Source organism: Ursus arctos, chromosome X (genome assembly GCF_023065955.2).
Source record: "Ursus arctos isolate Adak ecotype North America chromosome X, UrsArc2.0, whole genome shotgun sequence".
NCBI classification, from domain to species: Eukaryota; Metazoa; Chordata; class Mammalia; order Carnivora; family Ursidae; genus Ursus; species Ursus arctos.
The window spans coordinates 12,753,094-12,777,264 of NC_079873.1; the positions used below are offsets into that span (position 1 = coordinate 12,753,094).

The 24,171-nt window shown below is 43.5% G+C and overlaps 2 protein-coding genes across 6 annotated transcripts in view; one reads left to right on the forward strand and one right to left on the reverse strand.

Moving 5' to 3' along the window:
* Window positions 1-24,171, reverse strand: part of CTPS2 (CTP synthase 2) — a 97,211-nt gene that overhangs the window by 35,621 nt on the left and 37,419 nt on the right. For all 5 annotated transcript variants that reach the window (XM_048213588.2, XM_048213586.2, XM_048213587.2 and 2 more), the window contains one exon: window positions 463-559. In XM_048213588.2, coding sequence (XP_048069545.1) covers window positions 463-559 — 97 coding nt within the window. The remainder of the gene's footprint in view (window positions 1-462; window positions 560-24,171) is intronic.
* S100G (S100 calcium binding protein G) lies at window positions 9,561-13,758 on the forward strand. The gene is made up of 3 exons (XM_026480268.3): window positions 9,561-9,668; window positions 10,025-10,168; window positions 13,467-13,758. Exons 2-3 carry the CDS (start codon window positions 10,034-10,036, stop codon window positions 13,569-13,571), a joined length of 240 nt encoding a protein of 79 aa, XP_026336053.1. The 5' UTR covers window positions 9,561-9,668; window positions 10,025-10,033; the 3' UTR covers window positions 13,572-13,758.

The following is a 24,171-nucleotide window of genomic DNA, read 5'->3' on the forward strand; positions in this document are numbered from 1 at the left end:
GACATAACTGCCCTCCTCCTCGTGAACTTCGTAAATGAGTGGAAGTTCGTAAACCAGTCCCACATGAAACAGTTAAACAGGGAGCTGCTCTCAGTGTAGTGGAGAGAAGGGTGGATTGGAAAGAACTGAGTGGATCGGGGCTCCCGGGGCAAGGTCATCTCCAGGAGCATCGGTAAATCACAAAGCAGCCTGCTGGCCAGGGTGTCGTGGAGATCAAATGAGAAGGGGCGTTCACAGGTGTTCTACCAACCCTGCCAGGGAGAGGAATCCGGAAGCAGGAGGACCAGCAAGGGCATGGGGTCGGGGAGTGGGCAGGTGCAAGGAAGAGTAGCAGCACCAGGGGCTACTGGAAGGGGAAGCCGGAGAGGTGGAAGGGACAGGGTAAACTCCAGAGGGCTCGGGCTGCGCAGAGCCATGCCGACCACACCCGGTGTCGTAAAACCAGTGATCAGTGAAACTTACTTAATATTGAATTTTCTGTTTTGAAAACAGTTCTTCGGATTCCCAGCCTCATCGTTCCTCCCAAATTGCCGGGGTTGTGTTCAGGCATATCAATCACCTTAGAAAACAAAACAAGTCTGGTTTTGCCATCTTATACAAATGTCATTCCCCACATTTCAAGCTTTACTTTTATCTTTTTTTTAAAGATTTTATTTATTGATTGGACGGAGAGAAAGAGCACGTGCACAAGCAGGGGGAGCAGCAGGCAGAGGGAGAGGGAGAAACAGCCTCCCAAGGAGCAGAGAGCCTGATGCGGGGCTCGATCCCAGGACCCTGGGATCATGACCCAAGCCAAACATAGACACCCAGCAGACTGAGCCACCCAGGCACCCCCAAGCTTTACTTTTAGAGTCATGATCATGGAGTAAGGATGTTCCCTAAACAGCAAAACCTGATCGTTCCTTCCAATTTTCTTATTCAAATACAGCCATGCTTTACACACCCCTCAAGGCATGCTTCCTTTTCGTCTCGGCTTCTCATCTTTCATTCAAATCACTTGTAAAAAATTTATCAGGAGCCTCTTTATGACCTTCCTCCTGTCATTACTCAAGCTGTCAGTTCCAGGCAATGTTCACACTTCAAGTTCTGGACTTCTGGGACCTCTCACTTTGCTATTCACATCCCTCCCCCACTGCCCACTTCATTCCCTAAAGATTCTCCATAAGCAAATCTGCCAATCCTTGTGGGAAAATACACCAAAGATACTTTTTTGTAGAAAACCTTAGAAGGAGTCCTTTAAACAAAAAGGGGGGTAATGTAATCCATTCTAGCACATTCTGTATGTCGTAAACTTAAGGGCCACCCTGGATCTCTCCCTCTTCTTCATCCCTCATGTCCAATGTGTCCAGTCCTATCAATTCACCCCCTCCAGACTTCCGGCATCCATCCACAGCTCCAACCACCACCCAAACCACAGCCCCTCACCTGGGCTACAGCCAGAGCTTACCAAACGGCTGCCCCGAGTTCACATGGCCCCAGTCTACCCTGCACAGTGTAGGCGAAGTAGTTGTATTTCCCCAGCTTGAAATTCTTGACTGCATGGTATCAGCCCAGCCTAGTCCTCCAGCCTCACGTTCCGGACCGTCCCCTGAGTTCTGGTCGGTGTGGCCTTCCTTCTGTTCCTCCAGTGCTTTCCTCCCCCCATGGCGACTTTGCACGTGCTGTTTCCTCTGCCCAGAACATTTCCCATTCCCCTATCTTCTTTTCTGAAATTAAACCAGCTTCAACCTTGACAGCTTAGCTCAACTATCCAATATGAACTCCTACGGGGAGCTAATATTCCCAGGCGCCATAGCCTAGTCAGGACCCCCTATCTCTGCACCCCTCCCACAGTGCCTCCCTCAGTTCATGTCTGTAGAGTGCTTTGTGTGTCAGACTGTACATCCTTGAGAGCTGGGCCAGTGCTGTTTTTTCTTACATGGCATTCCCAGCCTCTCGTAACTATGGAACAGGCCCAGGTACACAATGAATGAATGTATGAAGGAAGGAAGGAATGAACTCAGACCAAACAATTTCAGATTTATCTTTATGATTACTTCACAGAAATTCAGAAATACATGATTTTTATGAAAAGCCCGTTCTCATAAGTCATTTCTCTGTTTTCCCAGATCTCATGGTTCCATTTCACCTATTGTTTTTTTAAGCTGTTAGACTATAGTTGGGCAGGTTAACCTGTTCTGATAGAACTGCTCGGGTTTCCCTCTCATAAAACCTGTCATTCAGTTTTGTCCCCCATACCTTAACTGCCACGTATTATCTATAGGAAGCCTGGACAACTAGAACTTCCTGAGGTCAAAATTTTCCTAGAACTTGTATGATCTTATCAGCGCTCCAGAACTTTCCAAGCCATTTGAACCCTGTGATCCAAGGACACTCTAAGAGTCACGGAAGAGAAGGGGTGGAGAAAAAACTTGATTACTCCCCTTGTTGGATGGAGCGCACAGGTCTGAAGTGCTCTTTGCCTTCGCATCTCTTTCCTATCTTCTTTGGTTGGCTAATTATGGCTAGATTAAGTATTACTGGAGTGAGGTGAGAGAGGGCATCAGCTTCCAGTTCTCAAAGCTGAGCTGCTTCTAAAATGCCCAGCCCCTTATGCATTTTCTAGGAAAGGGCAGATAAGACTGCACTACGCACCACAGCCTCAATCTTCGCTTATGTTTAAGACAACCTGAACCATGGAGGAAGAGCACAGTGATAAACCCCCCCTGGTTTCGCAGAAGTGTTCTGTGATTGTTCAATCCACCCTTACTTCCTGTGTTGGGTTCTTCTGCCCAGGAAGAGTCTCTGAACCTAGTTTGTGCACTTACTGGCTTGCTTGGTCTTCAAGAAATGTTCTGCTATGAACCACTAAGAAAACTCAAATGACCCACCCGAGGACAGGAAACGTGCCTTACTGCTTACTTGAGATGAACTTGGCAAACACAAGACCAGAACATATTTTCAAAAGAAAAAAGCAGTGGGCACAGGGGTGGCCTGAGGGCGTTAAATATTCCTCCAACATAAATGGAAATCTGGAAATCTCTGAGAGAGCAATATGAGAATATTACTTAAAAACAGGGAGGTAGGGGGCACCTGCCTGGCTCAGTCAGTAGAACATGTGACTCTTGATCTTGGGGCCGTGAGTTTGGGCCCCATGTTGGGGGTAGGGTTTACATACATACATAAAAACAATAAAACATGGAGGTAAATATCAGAAGAAACAGCTGGAAGACTTGAGGGTGGCAGAGGGGGTGTGAAGATTACTAAATATTTTCATTACAGGCCTTTTGGAACATGTTGGCTTTGTAAACTTTGTGCATAGTATTATTTTAATGAAAATACAAATTTAAAGCCCAAACAGTGAAATATATTATTTCGACCTTCCACTAGGGTATTAGTTCACATTATCCCTGCTGTTTTCAGAAGCAGTAACTATAACCTTCTCCTGAAATGATAACACAGAAAGAAATCCCAAGGAATAGCAGCCACAGTGATCCTCTGATTAAAACGTGTTAGCACAGAAACCAGTGGAGAAGGCAAAGAAAATGTCAGAAAAGATGGGGGAGCGGAGGGAAGTAGCTTTCCAACGCCGAACAGTGTCCCGAACATCAGTGAAAGGCGAAAAGCAGAGCGAGAACGAGCGGGAGAGTTGCTGTTCTCTCTGGTCTGGCTCAGGAGGCCTCATCCGAAGATGCTTATCAGACCCTCAGGCAAAGGACCCCCAGGCCGGGCACAAGCTGGTGGAATACAAACACACTGGAAGGGGAAGGTTGGGGAAGGTAGAGAACACAGTTCCTTTCTGGCCAAGTCGGGCCCAACTAGCTGCCTTCAATTACAGGTCCCTCCCATGACCTCTGAAGTTGGCAGTATGACCGACTGCCTCTCGGGTTATAAGCAACCTGATTCAGCAACAAAATTAAGGAAAACATCTTTGTGCCTGGTATTCCTTCCACGAAAAGCCTGAGAGACATCAGTTTCAAAACATATCCTTTATCATTACTGGGGTAGTTAAAAAAAAAAACTCTCAAGGCTCCTGGGTGGCTCAGTGGGTTAAGCATCTGCTTTCGGCTCAGGTCATGATCCCAGGGTCCTGGGATCGAGCCCCGAGGTGGGCTTCCTGCTCAGTGGGGGGCCTGCTTCTCCCTTTCTCTCTCCCTCTGCCCCTCCCCACCTGTGCTTATTATCTCTCTCAAATAAATAAAATCTTTTTAAAAAAATTTTAAAAACCCTCAAATACGCTTTAGTTTTAATCCTGACATTTCCAAAATACCCTACATTTGCATCTAGGAGGAAAAATGCCTCTTTCATTGCAAAAGGATTGTCTTGGCCTGCTCTGATTTTGCCTAAATACTGCCTGTCGTCTGATTCCCACTACAGATCTGTCCTTTCTTGGAACGGAGCCAGCCATATAGCATAAGAAAAATAAAAAAGGGTCAATAAGTAACGAATGCTGGTGGTGATTAAGCTTTAGATGGAGAAGTATCACAGAAGGATAAATACAGCACTAATTAACCTTTACTGAAGTTTCTGCAGCCCACGATAAAAGTGTAATGGGTTCAAGACTGGGTTCATGCGTCCCACATGCCTTAACAACAAAGTCTAGGGAAGTTAGGTTCTCTTATCAAAGATGAAATTCCAGTGCGTGAGGTAGGTCAGCTTCCCTCCTATCCCTTGTCTTTGGACATTTCATTTGGGGACACTGAAAGAGCTCCCCCCCCCCAGCAGGCTGTTTCCAGTCTCTTAGGCAACACACAGTGATTTTTCTCAGACTTTCTAGTATATGCCTCAAGTATTCTTTACAAGGATTTCCCCAACCCATTCCTTTCCTCCTGCCCATTAGTTTTTTCTGCTCATTTTTTTTCAAGCCCGCTTCTGATTTCTATGCTTGATGAGTCATATTCAAGTTGTGCACAAAGTATGACCCAACTGATGCTTATAAAGTATGAACTCATTCTGTGTCACACGCTAGCTCCAGTAGTCTCCCTCACTGCAGAGCGAATCGACACTCTTCCTCGTGTGGCGCTCGGGTTCCACCTCATTTGGGAACCCAGTCTGGCTATGCTCTCCTCACGTGTTCTAACCTGTGGTTTCCACCTTGGCCAGAGAGGTCCATTGCTAATGGCTCCTCTGCTCCCCTCCCCACAACCCCTCTACACATATATTGCCTCTTCACTACTTTTCCTAAAACGCCTTCTCCCCACCATTCCACATAGGCCCATGTTTTCAGGGCACCCTCTAGTTCTCCTTACTGGCCCAAATTAACACCATGCTGTTATGCTCACCCAACCAAATAAATCACCTATACGCTGTGAATTCATTTTGAATTAGTCCTTGTGGTAGGCTGAATAACCCCCACAAAGAGGTTCATGCCCTAGTCCTTGGAACCTGTGAAGAGGTTACCTTACATGGCAAAAGAGACTTTGCGGACCTGAGTAAATTAAGGCTGTTGAGATGGGAAGGCTGTCTTGGGTTAGCTGGGTGGGCCCAATGTAACCACAGGGTCTTTAAATTTTTTTTTAAGATTTATTTATTTGACAGAGAAAGAGAGTGCATGAGCGAGCATGGGAAGGGATAGAGGGAGAGGAAGAGAGAGAATCTCAAATAGACTCCACACTGAGCACAGAGCCCAATGCGGGGCTCAATCTCACAACCCTGAGATCATGACCTGAGCTGAAATCAAGAGTCTGACGCTTAACTGACTGAGTCACCCAGGTGCCCCTTTAACCACAGGGTCTTTATAAGACGGAGGCAGGAGAGTCCGAATGAAAGAAGGAGACGGGTGACAAAGTGGTGGTCAGAGAGAAAAGAAAGAGAGAGCGACTGGAAGATGCTAGAAGCTGGAAAAGGCAAAGAAACAGATTCTCCCCTAGAGCTTCCAGAAGGAATGGCAGCCCTGCCTACCCACTTTATACTTCTGAGTTCCAGGACTGTAAGAAAAAAAAATTGTGTTGTTTTAAGCCACTAAGTTTGCGATCATTTGTCACAGAAGCCAGAGGAAAGTAATATAGCCCTTCACTGTACACAACCTTAACCCCCTCCATCGTTGCCTTTACGTGCCTCCTCTCATGGGCTCAAGGGCGGGCTCATCAAGCACAAGGACTGGATCTTTTTCTCTCTCTCCACCAGAGTTCAACACAATGTCAGGTTCCAGTCAAGTGCTCTATAATTAAATCTCCCCGGATTTTTATCAGAAACGGATAGAGCAGACTAAGGGACTGGTGGGTGGCCAATGAGCAACGGAGGGGTCTTTGAGATGCTGTGGACTGTCCCGAGCTCCAGGCGGATCGTTTCAGCATGGGGGAGGGGAGGAGCAGTGCCCGGCTCTGAGGCATGGGCACCGCTGAGCGTCTCACCCGACACAGAACTGTTATTTCCCTGCCCACCTCATCACCAGCAGCGGGATGACGGCATCCACACTGGTGAAGGCACTAAGCACTCCCATAAATACCTATATATTTTCCAGTCTTTTCAACTCATTTTCCCAGTAAAAGAAAGCCTGCATTACTTCCATCAGAAAAAGAACATTCTTATACCTTCAACTGTGAACGTAACACTTAAGTCCTACCTCTGGGCCTCACACTAACGTTGAGCAGCTCTCCTCACAGAAGCCCTCCTCCTGAGAGGGGGAGGCAGCATGGCGGCTGAGGGTGCAGCCTGGGCCTGGACCAGAATCCCAGCTCTAGCACTGCCCAGCGCCGTGACCTTGAGCTGCTCCTTGAACGTCTCTGTAGACTGGAGATAACAGCAGTACCCACTCCACAGAGGGTGCTGTGGCCAAGGGCAGCCCTCAGCCACGGGAAGAGCCAGCCCTCCATGAGAAGAAGGTGAAGTCAGTGGTAGGGCACAGAGTAGGCAGGCAAGGGGAAGATGTCGCACAGCATTTAGGGACAGCTGTGCCTTAGTGGTCAGGCTCTTTTCTAAACCTCAGGATCAAAGACAACACAAACTCAGGATAGCACTGCTGCCCATTTTGTTTTGCAGGGCCTGACGCTGACCCCCTTCCAAAGGTGCTTTCCGAGGCACTACCCGCTGTGGACTTCGAATCAAATAACACAGCTACGGACACCTGTGGTACCAGAGCTTTGCAAATAAGTTACTCTTGGCTTCCCTAAGAAAAACTTAAGTCTGTCCAAAGATCAAGCAATTGAATGGTGAGTGATAAATAACCTTTGCCTCTCCATTTTTCCATTACCAATCTTGTGCCTGTCATTTTCCCCCTTCTCTAGTTTCAAAATGCACTCTTTTGAACACACCCTGTGTTTATCGCCCGTCTCCATATATTTTTAGTTAATGTTTCATGAGAATATCTATTGGTGGATTTCATGTTTCCCACTGCAGGTTTATCCTCACACTGGAGCCCATAGGTAAAGAGAAACAAAAGAGATGAGACATGCCTGGCAGAGGTGAGCAAGTGAAAATTTAAAACCCACGGGTCATTTTTCAAGTTCTGTTAGTGTTTACTACAAGCGTAAGTTCTGAGAACAAATAGCACTGGACCTCTTTTATTTTTTTTTAAAGATTTTATTTTTAAGTAATCTCTACACCCAACAGGGGGCTCGAACTTACAACCCTGAGATGAAAAGTTGCTTGCTCTACAGACTGAGCCAGCCAGGTGTCCCAGCACTGGACCTCTTTTAATCAGAGGTTCTCCCTTGAAACTGTAGATGTGAAGCCTTAAAGACTTAACCAAATTGTCCCAAATGTTTCTCCTAGACTTAATATCACGCACATGCACACACACACACACCCCCCATATATGCAATATATGCCATGTGTTATATGTAACATATATCTGTCCTATAATACACAGTTATTAAAATTATAGTTATACATTATACAGTTATTGAAACCATTTCTTCAATATAGACTCCAAAAATATAACAAGTGCCATGTTGAGTTTAGCTCACAGGTGGTAATTTGAGAGAACAGATGACTTAAGATACTATTTCCACATTTGGAGAGATTTGAATTCGGCCTGTGATAATGGCATTGTGGTCGTATAGAAGAATGTCCTTGCCCTTAGGAGAGAAGATGCTGAGGTATTTCGGGGGAAAATCAGTCGGCAACTGATTCTTAAATGAATGTAGGCAAAAGGTAGGTTGGTATTCACCGACTACTGCAACTTTTCTGTAGACTGGAAATTTTTTAAAAGGGTGTTGGAAGGAAAAGATATTTTTTGCTATGATTGTTCAACAAAAGCCGACTTCCTCCCAAGTAAAACAGAGCATAAGTATAAAAACACCAGAAATTCTCTAAAATCTTGATGAAAATGCATTGCCAAAATCAGAATCTTTTTGCATAAAATCTTACAACTAAACCCAGAATCCTTATCTTTACTCCAAGAAGTGAGCTCATATATATTCAATATTGGTGAATACCAAAGTCAAAGAATACGTAATAAAAGCAAGAATAACATATACAAGGACAGTGAAGGCACATGGAATGATAAATGCTCAGGACTGGCGGGAAGTTTTTAAGAAACTATTAAGATTTCACATTTGTTCTCCGAGGTAAATAAGGCCCTAGAAGTTTAGAACTGAAAAGTGTCAGAGAAAAATACAGTCCAATAGTATAACGCTCAATTTATACACGACATAATGAAGGGTCAGAGAAAATTATACAAGCGTGGAAGCGTGCAAGTATTTAAAAGCTGATAAGAGCTCTTAAAGTCAATCTGGAAACCTTTATTGTGAGTTACAATCAGTATTAGATTAATGTCCTCTGGAAATGTCCTTGTTCTTTCATGGAACTCTTTCAATAGAAATAAATTTAGTCTCCAGCTTTAAATCCTGGCAGGTCCACAAGTTTGAAGTATTTCCAACTGAATAAAAGTAAGTCAAGTGTTTTCACAAGTTTTTAGAATGATCAACAAAATATATTTGGGGGGAAACAAAGTCGTACACCTGAAACGAATATAAAATTGTGTGTCAACTCTACTTCAATAAAAAAAATTCATATATACATATATGTGGTAAGGAAAGGGGTAACGAGAAATAAAAAGGCAGATATGGGAACAACGAATAATGAAAAAGTTGAAAAATTACCATGCTACTTGGTAATCTTGCTTTGCTAAATAAAAGCACAAATTATTGCGTATCTTCTCCCCACTTCTTAAGCATGCTTTTCAGTGATACTTCTGTGCATTCATTCATTCATCCAGTTATTTGAATATTTAAGCACCTAATCTATACGAAACATCAGAGGGACTTCAAGGGCCATATTGCAATTTCTTAAACTATAGAGTATGAACCATCCATTATAGCATTTCTTTTTTCTGGATGTGAAGGAAGTTATTATTTCAAGCCTAAATACGGAACTAAACTGAAAAATATCCAACCCGCCACAGTTCAGCTTTCTGAAATGTGAAGAGTGAGCAAATATCATAATGCCACATTGGAGGGAAAATACAATGTAAGGGGAAAAAAAAAAATCCAAGTTTACTCTTGGGACTCTGAACCATTAAGCAACTGTGGAGGTGGCCATTTATTGGCTCTTGCCCTTAATTATGAGGTTCGTGCAGTCTTAAGCTTGGGTTTCAAAAACCATTAATAATTACCCTTAAATGGCAAACAAAAGGAAAATTTCATAATCAGGGTGGTGTGTCTGTGAAGACTATAAAAGTCAGGATCCTGCTCAACTCTTTACACTCCTACCTGGTTCTTCTAGCTGCCTTGCTGCTGGGCAACCAGGTAAGTGTGATTTTCGTACTACCTGGTGCTCCTTCTGCTTCCTTCCAGAATGGTGTGAAAGATAATGGTCAGGAGAAAAAGTGGGTTTGTGCCATCTAAAGATATTACCAGTAATTTTGAAGCTAAAAGCTTTCTTCGAGACCACAGCCTACGGAGCACAGACCAGGTGCATACAAAGTGGAGAATGTCGCAATTTCTAATAAAAGGGTTTGGCTCCAGGGACTGTCTCCTCACAGATGGACTCTAAAAACAGACATTTAACATACTAAGATGATTAGTATTAGGCACTGCAGTGGCGGCAATCATCAGTATAAAACTCCACTTTTTGGTGAGTTCATTTCTTTCCCAATTTACAGGCCACCGCAATGAGCGTAAAAAAGTCTCCCGAAGAACTCAAGAACATTTTTGAAAAATACGCCGCCAAAGAAGGCGATCCAGACCAGCTGTCGAAGGAGGAGCTGAAGCTATTGATTCAGACGGAATTCCCCAGTTTACTGAAAGTGAGTGCGCCACCGCGGAGCCCTGAACGGGGCCTCAGGGGGTGAGGAGGGAGGGGAGGGGAGGGGAGCGGAGAAGAGAGAACGCAGGAGAGGTGGAGGGATGCAGTACTGAACTCGGGGCTCCGAGTTCTGGGGCAGAGCACACAGCGGCCAAGGCGCGGGCATCCCTTGACTAAGGGCCCTTGAACGTGTGTTTTCTTCCCTGGTGGCAGACCACATCTCAGATGGCAAGCACTTAGAAAGCAGGGGCCAAGCCTTCTATGCCCCACAGCCTGGGCACAGAACTCTCCACGACCAGCCAGAGGAAAAGGAAGCAGTGAGCGCACTTTCAATGAAGCTAGGCCTGGAAGACCCAAGTCTTCTTGGGTGGTCACCAAGCCAACACGCTAAGGCCTTCAGCCTGGACTCAGCACCCCCGGGCCAGGCTTTTAGGAAAACAAAGAGGTGTGCAAAATAATATTAGTTGGCTTTGGACGGGCTTCACCATTATAGGTAGGATCTGTCAAGAAGACCAACACTTACTAGGCAATCCATAGAGAAAACCCACTTTGCGCTGACAAATTGCCATCTGGCGAAGCCCATTAATATTTCAAAAGCATTTAAATTTGTGTTAATTTGTGTTAAGCACCTAAATCTGTGTTAATGAGGCAGTCATGCATTTCTAAACAACTTCCAGGAAGGGATTAAATCTCTTGAGCCACACAGTTTCTCCTCAAAACCATCCCAGAGTTGTCCAAATCGAAGTGCATCTTGAGGCAATAATAGGAGAGAGAGGCGGGCTGATCTTCCTTTGCTCCAATACACTTTTCTCTCCTTCACAACTAAAAGCCATCTGCAAAATGGAAGCGACCATGCGACTGTTTCATCCGCCTTGGTCACTATTTAGCTGTAACTTCAGAAGAAACATTTGCTAACAAGATTTTAACCAGAAATGTCGCTTTTACCAGGATGAAGTGGGAGGAGGTTTCTGGTCGTAGTTGTTGACATTTCTGGTGTTAGTACTAAAAAGTGGCCGAATTCAATGACCTTATAACCCAATCTCTCCTCATTTGCTTACAGTTAAAATATAAAATAATTTTTAAAAACAGGTTAAAGGAACTAGCAGAAAAGGAGACTTAAAAAAAAAAACTTTCCTGATTTTTATTTTATTCACTTACTTTTAAGTAAGCCCTATGCCCAATGTGGGACTTGAACTCAGGACCCTGAGATCGAGAGTTGCGTGCAGTACCAAATGAGCCAGCCAGGTGCCCCAGAAAAAGAAACTTTTTAATTAAAAATTAAGACAAAGTTTTCTGAGAAAGATTACATTATGAAAAACATTCTGAAATTTTTCCAAAAGGAAGAAAAATAATAATAGGAAGGAATAATAATAATTAAGAAGAAAAAAGAAAAAGAAAAAGAAATAATCTGACAGGAAAGCCTAGGCAGTCTACTCAAACAAGTTGTTTTAAAAGGTAAGACTGGGGGCGCCTGGGTGGCACAGTGGTTAAGCGTCTGCCTTCGGCTCAGGGCGTGATCCCGGCGTTCTGGGATCGAGCCCCACATCAGGCTCCTCCGTTATGAGCCTGCTTCTTCCTCTCCCACTCCCCCTGCTTGTGTTCCCTCTCTCGCTGGCTGTCTCTCTGTTGAATAAATAAATAAAATCTTTAAAAAAAAATAATGACGATGGTAAATGTTACCACAATTTTTAAAAAATGTTGAAGCTGACTTATAAACTAAACCGTTATTTCAGTGAGTTTCCTAGGTACTATTTCACCCCAGCTCAACTCCTACCTGAAAGGCAGAGCTGTAATGGCTTTAAGATTTGAGTTTTAGGCCAGAGACAAAACTTAACCCTGCTTAAAACACTACAGCAGTAGCACTAGTCAAAAGGGAGTCAAGCTTAACATGATCTCTTGCAACATCTCATGCAGTGATTCTCCAAGTGTGATCGATCGGTCCTGGACCAGCAGCATCAACACCACCTGGGGTCCTGTTGGAAGTATAGATTCCCGGGCCTAGCGAATCAGAAACTCTGGGAGTGGGATCTGTCAGTCTGTATTTCCTAAGGTCAGCAAGCCCATCCGGTGACTCCGCTGTGCACCAAAGTGTGAGAACCACCGACCCAGTCATGTGCAGAGTGTAGAGGTGGGCCGCAACCTGGGGGCTTAGGAAAAACTGGGGTTGATCCTAGTTAAGGCCTTGAGCTCTAGAGTCAATGTTTACACCTCCAGCCCCTGTTTACCAGCTGTGGGCCCTGGAGCCAGTTAGCAGCTGTCCCGGAGCACAGTTCCCTCCTCTGTAAAGGGGATCCCCTCCTCCAGGGTAGTTGGGAGCAGTGCACAGGCTAGAGAAAGCCCATGGCACCGTGCTGCCTCAGGTTACATAGAACCAGCTCCCAGGAAAACCTTGGGGCACGAATCCTCAACTGTTTGTGGGCCATGGGCTCCTCGGCAGTCCAGTGAAGCCTTCAGATTCCTTCTCAAAAGAATGTTTTTAGAGGCATAAAGAAAAATACTTAAGATGACACAGAAAACCAATTACTGTTGACCCTTATACAACATGGGTTTGAACTGCATGGGTCCTCTTATACGTGGATTTTTTTTACAGTACTATAAATGTATTTTTTCTTCCTTATGAATTCCATAATAACACTCTTCTCTAGCTTACTTGATTGTAAGATACAGTATTTAATACATATAACATACAAAATCTGTGTTCATCAGCTTTCTATGTCATCAGGAAGGCTTCTGGTCAACAGTAGGCTCTTAGTCATTACGTTTGGGGGGAGGCAAAAGTTACCATCATATTTTCGACTGAGTGAGGGGTTGGTGCCTGTAACCCCTGCATTGTTCAAGGGTCAACTGTATATTAAAACACATGTTATCGATATTAAAATGATAAATGTGTGCGGCACCTGGGTGGCTCAGTTGGTTGAGCATCTGACTCTTGATTTCAGCTCAGGTCATGATCTCAGGGTCCTGGGATCCAGCCCCGTGTAGGACTCTGTGCTCAGCAGGGGGTCTGCTTCAGATTCTCTCTCTCTCTCTCTCTGCCTCTGCCCCTCCCCCTGCTTGCACATACACACACTCTCTCTCTTTCTCTTTCGAAATAAATGAAATTTTTTTTTTACAAAAAGATCAATGTGTGATATAGGAAAAACCAGGTATCCAGTTCGGTGACATGGAGCAGCATGTAACCGAAACCTCAGCTGCCTTGTTGGAACACAGACCCAGCATCTAATTTCAGAAAATGGATAGCGGTAACCGATTCATTTTTCTCTCCTCTCCCCTTTCCCATCCTTCTCATCTAAAACCAGGGCCCCAGCACCCTAGATGACCTCTTTCAAGAACTGGACAAGAATGGAGATGGAGAAGTTAGTTTTGAAGAATTCCAGGTGTTAGTGAAGAAGATATCCCAGTGAAGGAAAAAAAACAAAACAATATATCATCATTCCAACCACCAAAAGAAGAGTACCTGGGATGTGGCCCCATTCTATAGGCAATCGCTAATGTCTCTGTTTAATTCTTTGCAATTAAAATGATCTGGCAGTGAGGTCCTATTATTGTTAATAAAGAAATTCTTAGACATGTCTCTCCTTGTCAAGTACTGATCCCCATGTTTTAATAGACTTGAAAGTAACCTTAGTTTAATGCATTTAATTTTATACCTTTTTTTAAATTTTATTTTTTAAGAAAGGCTGAGAACAGTTTCATGATCTTCACCAAGACTGCAAAGGTAGTGTCAGAGGCTTAGAAAGAATTCTGACGTGCCAAACCAACGTCCTTACTCCAGTCTTCCATCAAAATAGCCCTGTTTCTGCTCTCCCTCCCCAGCCACTCAGAGCTCACATCATTTCCAATTTCAACTCTAGTAAACAGCTAGTGGGGAGCAGACTCCAAAAAATAGACACTTGTCTTTAAAGTCACCTCCAGCACTCACTGTGTTTTTTGAATCAATGACCCTCTTGGGGAGTAAAAACATTCCGGGAACAAGAGTCAGTTCTGCTCCATCACTAAGGAGGTGGCCTTGGTTTTGGCATGGAATGTGTAAAATAAAAGGGACAGGAAGACATAGGGCCCCCCCAGCTCTGGCACCCCGTGCTGCTGGGACTCTCAGGATCTGAGAAACAGCTAGCTTGCCTCAAGTTCCACTTGCTGAGTCCAGCTTGGGGGAAGGAGGGAGAGGGAGTGTTGGAGAGGAATTTAACCAAAAAAAAAAAAAAAAAAAAAAAAAAAAAGAAAGAAAGAAAAATTACTTCTAACCCTACCACCAAGAAACAAAGGAGATTTTTACACACAGCGAGGAAATCTTTAAATGCAATCTGTATCATTCTAATTTGATACAAGAGCATTTTTATTGCATCAAAAGCCTTAAACATTTCTAATGGCTCATTATACTCCACTGCAGGGATACCCCATAATAGTCTTAACTATTTCCCCATTGTGGGCCATTTCAATTGTTGCCATTTCTGATTCTCCTGAATAATGCTATAATGAATACCTGTTCATATCTCTGTCAACATACCACATTTCCTCAGGAGAATTACTGAGAAGCAAATGTCTGGGTCAGAGGGTATGAATATTTTTATAGTTTGTGAAACAGACCACCTAATTGTTTCTCCAAAAGATTGTATTGATTAAAAAATCTACAAACAGGCAGGAAAACGCCAGCTGCACTCTCCAGACAGCATTAGTTGGTCTCATTTTAACAACTTTATTAGTCACAATAGTGCATATCTTTTATTCATTCCTAGTTTTAATAGGAATCCCCCATTATTTCCCCATTGAGTTTACTGTCTGATATTGGTTTGTAAAAGATAATCTTTCTCTTGTTTAAGAAGTCCCCTTCTGGGGCACCTGGGTGCCTCAGTCGGTTAAGTGTCTGCCTCTGGCTTGGGTCATGATCCCAGGGTCCTGGGTTGAGTCCCGCATGGAGCTCCCTCCTCCTTGGGGAGCCTGCTTCTCCCTCTGCCTCTACCTCTCTGTCTCTCATGAATAAATAAATAAAATCTTTTTAAAAAAAAAAGAAAAAGAAAAAGAGAACTCCCCTTCTCCAGCCACCTGGGTGGCTCAGTTGGTTAAGCATCAAGCTTTTGTTTTCAGCTCAGGTCATGATCTCAGGGTCATGACATCGAGCCCCACATCAAGCTCTGTGCTCATCTTGGAGTCTGCTTGTCCCTCTCCCTCTGCTCCTCCTCCCACTCATGCTCTCTCTCTCCTTCTCAAATACATAAGTAAAATATTAAAAAAAAAAAAAAAGAACTCCCCTTCTCTTCCTAGTTTGTTATGAGATTGTGAGCGTGAGGGTTTAGGTTTTGTAGAGTGCCTACAGAGCATCTATGGTGATATGGCGGTTCTTTCTTTTGTCTGATCGATATAATGTGTCAATCAATTCAATCCCCAGGACAAACACACTGTCCAGTCATGATCAATTATTCTTTAATGCTGTTAAATTAGCCACTCTAATATTAATTGTATTTAAGATTTTCACATCTTTGGGGCGCCTGGGTAGCTCAGCCAGTTAAGCATCTGCCTTTGGCTCAGGTCATGATCCCAGGGTCCTGGGATCAAGCCCCACATCAGGCTCCCTGCTCAGTGGGGAGTCTGTTTCTCCCTCTCCCTCTGCTGCTCCCCCTGCTTGTACTCTCTCTCTCCCTCTCTGTCAAATAAATAAATTCTTTTTTAAAAATATAAGATTTTGGGGCGCCTGGGTGGCACAGCGGTTAAGCGTCTGCCTTCAGCTCAGGGCGTGATCCCGGCGTTATGGGATCGAGCCCCACATCAGGCTCCTCCGCTAGGAGCCTGCTTCTTCCTCTCCCACTCCCCCTGCTTGTGTTCCCTCTCTCACTGGCTGTCTCTATCTCTGTCGAATGAATAAATAAAATCTTTAAAAAAATAAAAATAAAAAAAAACAAAATAAAAATATAAGATTTTTACATCTTTATTAATAACCAACATTAGTCTATAGTTTTGGGTCTTATTTTTTGTTTATGGGTGTCTGCTAAGCTCTAATATCTAGGTCATGCTAGCTTCCCATTTTAGCCTATGTTCTGGCTCTTAATCGGCCCCTCAGAGTACAAATATATGTTACCTCTTTCCACTCCACCATGTATAAAGCAACTACTATGGGCAAGGCATTACCCAAGATGCCATAAGAGATAGAAATTTCTAGACCTCTGAGATCCTAAGTTGGCAAGTCTGGGATCAGGTCAGGAAAAGGCTTAATTGCAAAAGTAGTATTTCCAACTGGGATTTGTAGGAAAAGCCTTGAGGGGAACCTTCAGGGAAGGCGCAGCACTGGGCTATCTAAAAGAGAGAAAACAGGGGCACCTGGGTGGTGCAGTCATTAAGCGTTTGCCTTTGGCTCAGGGAGTGATCCCAGCGTTCCGGGATCGAGTCCCACATCGGGCTCCTCCACTAGGAGCCTGCTTCTTCCTCTCCCACTCCCCTGCTGTGTTCCCTCTCTCGCTGGCTGTCTCTCTGTCATATAAATAAATAAAATCTTTTAAAAATAAATAAATAAAAGAGAGAAAACACGGGACGCCTGGCTGGCTCAGACAGAAGAACATGCGATTCTTGATCTCTGGGTCGTGAGTTTAAGCCCCACGCTGGGTGTAGAGATCACTTAAATAACTAAATTTTTTTAAAAAACTGAGAGAGAGAGAAAACACCCCAAGTACATACATGTGTAAGTACCAGGCAGTTCAGAAACACACATACTTCGTTTTGGGTGGAACGCCAGCTACAGGGAATAAAGAGGGCATGCTGGCTTCAGATCATGAAAGTGCTTGGTTGCCATGATAAACCAAGGTCAGAAAGCGAGTAGAAAGGTGTAGGAGTCATAAAGTGATGCGAATGTGCTTCGGGAAGATGAGGTGGCACCAATAAGAGGCTGCAAGCAGTGGGGAGTGGTCACAGAGTGGAGGCTGGGGCTAGGCAGGAGGCCTCCAGGACAAGTGGGGCAAACTGGGAAGGCCTCAAAGGAATGACGGCAATGCACAGGAAACACATGGGAGAGATGCCTTCTCCACCTGGCTATGATTTACTGACTTGGACAAATTATCATCTGAGGACCTTCAAGAAGGGTGAAAACGTATGGAGTGTTGTATGTAGTATGGGTGTATGTACATGTCTTCTTCCTTGGCTTTTTTGGCCTAGTTTCCAACACTGATCTCATCTGCCATACCCAACAGGATTCACCTGAATTTCGTCTTGAATCAACAGTACTTTGTCAACCACAAAACTTCAATCGTCACTAGACTGTAGGCTCCATCAAGGCAAGGATTTTTATCTGGTCTTTCACTGATGTACCCCCAACTCTAGCTCGGAGCCTGGCATATGGGACAGGTTCAAGAGCTATTTGCTGAATAAATGATTCTTGACTATCCAGTCACTAAATCTTGTTGATTCATTCCATAAAGCTGCTCCACCAGCCAGATCTTTCTACTCTAACTCCTGCTCCGATGCAGCTCCTTAGATCGCAGACTGAGGCTGCCTTAAGACTCAACCAAGTGCTGTGCCCAGAGTCTTCTCTCCCCTCTCATCTCTCTCAATCCCAGGCCAGCTGAATCTTCCTAAAGCACTCATCCTATTGGAAAGTCTTCAGCAATGAGTAAGGTATTTGCATAGTACGTCACAGTTGACAGGTAGTATCTTATTGGTTCCCTAGGGCTTTCAGGATTAATTTTGACACCGATACTCAAGGACCCCCAGAAATCCACACCAATCTCCCTTATTTCCCTTCACTTCCCTATGGGAGCCGCATGCTTCAGCCAAGCCGCTCGGTATTTTATGAGCAAACCCTGGACATTCCAGTCTAGCCGATGCCTCCCCTCCTCTCTATGAAGTCTCTGAGCCTTTGCCAACCTTCCCTTCTTACTCTAACCCACGGTATTTTTTTTCCAGATTCTGGATTCTACCTGCTCTGGGCGATACTGTGGCCACCAGATACAGTGGCCATGGACATTTAAATCAATTAAAATTAAATAAAATGTAAAGTTCAGTTCCCTGGCCACACTAGCAACATTTCAAGCGCTCCATAGCCCCACAAATACAGAGCATTCTATCACAGCAGAAAGTTCTAGTTGACAACACTGCTAGCATTAGTGTGGGCACAATGCACGTACTGCCCATATATTTGGTTATGTTTCACCGGCATGTCTTGAATCCCCAACGAAACTGCAAGCAGGGTTGTGACAGCAGTTCATTTGTAATACACTATATTTGGAACTGCACTTAAGTGGATAAGCTGTAAATGTACAGTGACTTTTTTCTTTTTAATAATCTCTTTCCACTAGCATCCAGTTATTTCTAACGCAGAAAAATCTTTTAAGTGGTTGAAATACCTATTCCTAAGGCATTTCCCTTTGAGCTCAAGGTACAAAAGCCTTCAAATACATTAGCTCTGAAGTACTCATGTAGTCATTTATTGTTAAAATTATAGACTACTCTTGTGATTCACTAATGGGGGCTCATTCCAAGCACCGCACTCCATCTCTTTCCAAAAAGTAGGCCCGCATAAGGGGGAGGCTTGGGTGGAGAAGATGCCTTATCCATTAGGCGGCCGCCATCATGCCTGAAGAACTGTTATTTCTCCAGAGAGAAAGCAGTTTCTATGGCTAACAGCCTAATATCAACTCTCAACCTACTGCCCCCACAGAGACAGGATTCAAAGACTATTAGGCTCCCAAACTGGTCCATAAAAGGCTATTTTAGCCATAGTATAGCTGCCTTCTCGACAGCTGCTCTGATGGGAAGAAAAGTTCTTCAGCTCCAACAAAGCTCCAAAGGACTTCTGTAAGACTGTTTTGTTAGTTGGGAGACGCTCACTCAATGTTCTAAATGCAAAGCAGCCTTCAAAATAATAAAAAAGTCGCCTGAAAGGTTACTCTGAGTCTGGGTTTGTTTTAATGCCTCTTAATTTGCTTTCCATATAAAGTTGGTGAAAAAAATAACATGGAAGAAAAAACATTTCAAACAGCTTCATCTAGAGGTAGAAAAATGTCATGCATTAATTATGCCTAATGTGTAAAAGAAATTACCCTTCACCTGAATCGACTTTTAATTAGATGTAACTACGCCACAGATCCGCTGTGTTGAATGCAAAATTAATTTCAACTTTGAAAATCCCTGGGTCAAAAAAGGGATAAAAGAAGTCCTGTTTATGATAACTAAAACTGAAATAGTATCAAATACCACAATCTCAAATGTCCATTTACATCTGCTTAAAATGCTTCAAATTCCTCACTTTTCCTTATGAATACCTTTACCCAAGTATACATGTGTGTACTGATATGTGTGAAAGTGGAACACGGATTTTGTTTTCCAAGTGTTGTATCTTATGGAAATTCAGGGGGTTTTTATTTACTATTTTCAATAAACAGAAAAGAAATGCTAAAAATTAAGCATATCCACACACCTAAATATTGGATTGAGATCATTCTTCCTACACATGTCTCAAAACCCAAAAATATTCTAAATATAAAGTACACAGTGCCATCAACTATCCTCCACATGAACTGGAGAGATCTGAAGCCAAACTCAAGGTCAAGGGTATCAGCAGCAGCCATGTGATTGATACAGAGTCAGAATGCAAGTCACCCACAGCTGCGTTCCTGGTAAGCCCTGTCCAGAAAGCAGGTAAACCTACTCTAAAGCCAGCCAAAAAATCAGACTTGCTGTAGAACCCTAAATATTCAGGAAATTCCCAGAGCCTGCTATTTCACCTTGTGGATTAAGCAGAAAAATGACACAATAAAATAAATTTTATTCACTCTCTCCTGGTAGTCCCAGAGTCTACCTTTACTCTTAGAGAAACTCTATTTCTCCTTTTGTGTGTATAAGAGATACCTTCTCTTAGATATCTCTCCCGGATGCCGACGTCTCTACTGCGGGAAGACGCATCTACATGTAAAAGGCAAATCTCCATCTGTAAGGGTGTCTCCCACTCTGTACCAGGAAGAGGAGCAGGACTAAATCTCCAGAAACTCACATGAATGGAGAAAGCATGGATTTCAATCTGCATCACAATCATACCCTTGTTTTTCCAGGTAAACCCCCATAACTGGCTCCCCACTCCCAACATCATCTTTTGTCTTTAGCTGGAGAGGTTATTTAACAGGATGGTTTGGGCCACGTGGGGGAGTCACTCATTTTCCTGGGTTTCTCCCATGTATACCGGAGGTATATATGTTATTAAGCTTTCCTTGCAGAGCGCCTGGGTGGCTCAGTTGATTAAGCCTCTGCCTTTGGCTCAGATCATGATCCTGGAGTCCAGGGATCAAGCTCCACATTGGGCTCCCTGATCAGTGGGGAGTCTGCTTCTCCCTCTGACCCTTCCCCCTCTCATATTCTCTCTCTCAAATAAATAAATAAAATTTAAAAAAAAAAAGCGCTTTCTTTGTTTTTGTCCTGTTAACCTTTTATGACAGACGGGTCTCAGCCAAGATCCTAGAAGGGAGGAAGAAAGATTATTTTTCCTCCTCCACACCTATGAAACACATTTTAGCAGCAAATATACCCTAAAGGAGGCTCCTGGTTTCCGAATTATTTACTTTTTTAGCTGGAAGGGCCAGAATGACCATTACCCGCTGTAAGTCATTGTTACTTGCTCAAGTTTAAGCTATTTCCCCAGGCTGCCTGGTATCTGCTGCCTGATGATTCTATTCCCTTAGCCGTTCTCCTTAATAGGACTTCTCACCATCAGCACAAATGCTGCCTCTTAAGGCTATTTTTCTCCAACAAACTGATCGCAGGCCATAAAGATGTTCAGTAGCAATTAGGTTTTATTGTTCCCATCTCACTTATGAGTATAGAAGCTATCAAAATGCAAAATGCACAGATCCTCAGACTTAGTAATTCCCCTTCCAGGAACACATCCCATAGAAATGTGCATGCACGGGCCGCAAGGACAGATGTACACGGATACTAATTTGCAACATGATTTAAAGTAGCAAAATAATGGACACGACCTAAATATTCATTAGTATGAGACTTGTTAAATAAATGATGCATACAGCAGGGAAGCATGTGGAAGTTCCCTGTGCACTGACAGGGAGTGAGCAGCGCAAAAAACCAGGGGGCACAGTGTCTCAAGCATGCTAGCCAATGGATTTGTTAAAAAGGAAATAAATAACCATATATGTGTTTGGGTACAAGTGTGCTATCACGCACACACACGCGCGCGCGCACACACAGTACAAAGAGTAGTCCGCAAAGACTTGCCAAAGCTTACCAAAGCTATCTAACAGTGGCACCTACTGGTCAAATCACTTCCTAGCCCCCCCTCCCCCCCCGTCAAATCACTTCCTATCCCAAAGTATTATCTTAGGAAAGAAAACCCATGATTTGCCTGCACAGCCATTTCAGCCATTAGTCAGGAAATATGCTTATAATAAAGCTTCATAAGGAACTCTTCACTAGTATTAGGTCTTCTGAGCATAGGACTTAAAAGTACCATCTGGCTGGGAAGTTATGGTTCATTATGGTCTGAATTGCAAGCTATAAAAAGAGTGAAGAATATCTCTACATCCTGTCGTGGAGTGATCTCCAGCATATAATGTTAAGTTAAAAAAGCAAGGCAGAAAAAAATGTGCAGAGCATGCTACCATTTATCTAAGAAGGAGAGGGGGTTATAAGCAGACATATAGGTTTACTTGTATTTTTTAAATGGAGAGATAACCTATGAAAGAAAGAAAGAAAGAAAGAAAGAAAGAAAGAAAGAAAGAAAGAAAGACAACCTATTAAAAAATACAATTAATGACTACCATAAAGGAAGGGAGGGAATAGGATGGAGGAGAGAGGAACGAAAGTGGATTTCTAAAAATCAGCGGTTCTCAATGGGGGCTATTTTGCCCATGGCCCCAGGGGATCTTTGGCTGCAATTTTTAGTGTCATAATTGGGGGTTGGGAGGAGTGTACTACTGACATCTAGTGGGTAGAGGCCAAGGAGGCTCCTGAATATTCTACAGTGCACAGGACAGCCCCCCACCACAAAGAATAATCCAGCCCAAAATGCAGTAGTGCAAACTGTATATCTAATGAGGGACTTGTGTTTACATAAAGAACTCTTACCTAATAATACAAAGACAAATAACCCAGCTTAAAAACAGGCAAAGGACCTGAACAGACATTTCCCCAAAGATGATATACAAGTGGCCAATAAGCCCATGAAAAGATGCTCAATACCCTCAGTGACCAGGGAAATGCAAATCACAGCCACAAGGAGATACAACTTCACAGCCACCGGGATGGCTATAACCAAAAAGACAGACAGCAATGGGGCATCTGGCTGGCTCGGTCAGTAGAGCATGCAACTCTTGATCCCAGAGTTGTAAGGTCAAGCCCCAAGTTGGGTGTAGAGATTACGTAAAAATAAAATCTTTTTAAAAAAAGGAGAGAGAGAGGTAATAGCAAATGTTGAGGAAGTAAAGAAACTGGGACCGTCATATACTGCTGGTGGGGATATAAGTTGTTGCACCCACTGTAGAAAACAGTGGGACAGTTCCTCAAAAGCTCAAACAGACAGAATCCACATGACTTACAACCCCACTCCTAGGTGTATATGCCCAGATGAAATGAAAACAGGTCCACACCACAACTTGTATACCAATGGTCATAGCAGCATCATTCATAATAGTCAAAGAGTAGAAATAACCCAAATGTCCATCAATGGATGAAAGGATTAATAAAATTTGTTGAGTCCATCGAATGGAATATTATTCAGCAAGAAAAAGAAACAAAGTGCTGGCAGATGCTATAACACAGACAGACATTGACACCATTATATTAAGTGAAAGAAGTCAGTCACAGAAGGCCACGTATTGTATGATTCCATTTACATGAAATGCCCAGAATAGGCAAATCCACAGAGACACAAAACAGAGTAATGGTTACCTAGAGCTGGGGGTGAGAGTAGGTTGGGGGTGTCAGCTAAGGGGTGTCAGGTTTCTTTTGAGGTAATGAGAATGGTCTGAAATGGATTGTGATAATGGTCGCACAGATCTGTGAATATGCTAAAAGCCACTGGATTATGCACTTCAAATGGCTAAATTTTTTGGTATGTGAGTTACATCTCAATAAAACTGTTTAAAAAAAAGTGATCACGGGACATGGGGGGGCAGTCGGGTACCTGGGTGGCTCAGTCAGTTAAAATTCTGCCTTTGGCTCGTGGTCATGATCTCAGGGTCCTACTCAGCAGGAAGTCTGCTTTTCCCTCTCCCCCAGCTCATGCTCACATATGCTCTCTCTCTCTCCCTCTCTCTCTCAAATAAATAAAATCTTAAAAAAAAAAAAAAAAAGAAAGAAAGAAAAGAAAAGAAAAGAAAGTGATCATGGGGCACCTAGCTGGCTCAGTAGAAAGTACATGCTACTGATGATCTCGTGATCATGAGTTCGAGCCCCACATTGGGTGTAGACATTACCAAAAATAAATAATAAATAAACTTAAAAAAAAACCCATCACAGTGGTGAGGTATGCACTCTGGCAGAGATGGGCACGAGGCACAGAAGGCAGAGGCAAGGAAACACCGGAGGTCAGGATAGCCTTCCCAGGATGAAGAGGAAGTTGTCAGTCATCAGGTTTGGTTTACTTTTTAAATTAAATTCTTCATTGGTTTCATTGAGATTCTAGGGGAAGGAGGTTGCAGGAACGGGTACATCTCAGGTATGGGGAATCTCAGGATACATTTGAAAACATCGTTCAGGTTGTCCAAATGTAAGTCCTAAGCATGGCAGCGACGGGGACACCTCGACTTGAATTACAGTAGCCCCCCTTCTCCATGGTTTCATGCTGTTGGAGGGGCAGCATAGCCCGATGCTGTGACATCATCTCACCCCACAGGCGTTTCGTCAGCCCACATCATCACGAGAAGGGTGAGGGCAGCACAATACGACATTTTGAGAGACAGTGAGAGACCACACTTACATAACTCTTATTATAGTATAGAATTATCATTATCCTACTTTATTATTGGTTATTGCTCATCTCTTATTGCGCCTCGTTTATGAATTAAACTCTACCAT

Coding starts and splice junctions, on each gene's coding strand:
- S100G (XM_026480268.3), top strand. CDS start 10,034: ATGAGCGTAAAAAAGTCTCCCGAAGAACTCAAGAACATTTTTGAAAAA. Junction 10,169..13,466: donor AATTCCCCAGTTTACTGAAA/GTGAGTGCGCCA, acceptor ATCTAAAACCAG/GGCCCCAGCACCCTAGATGA.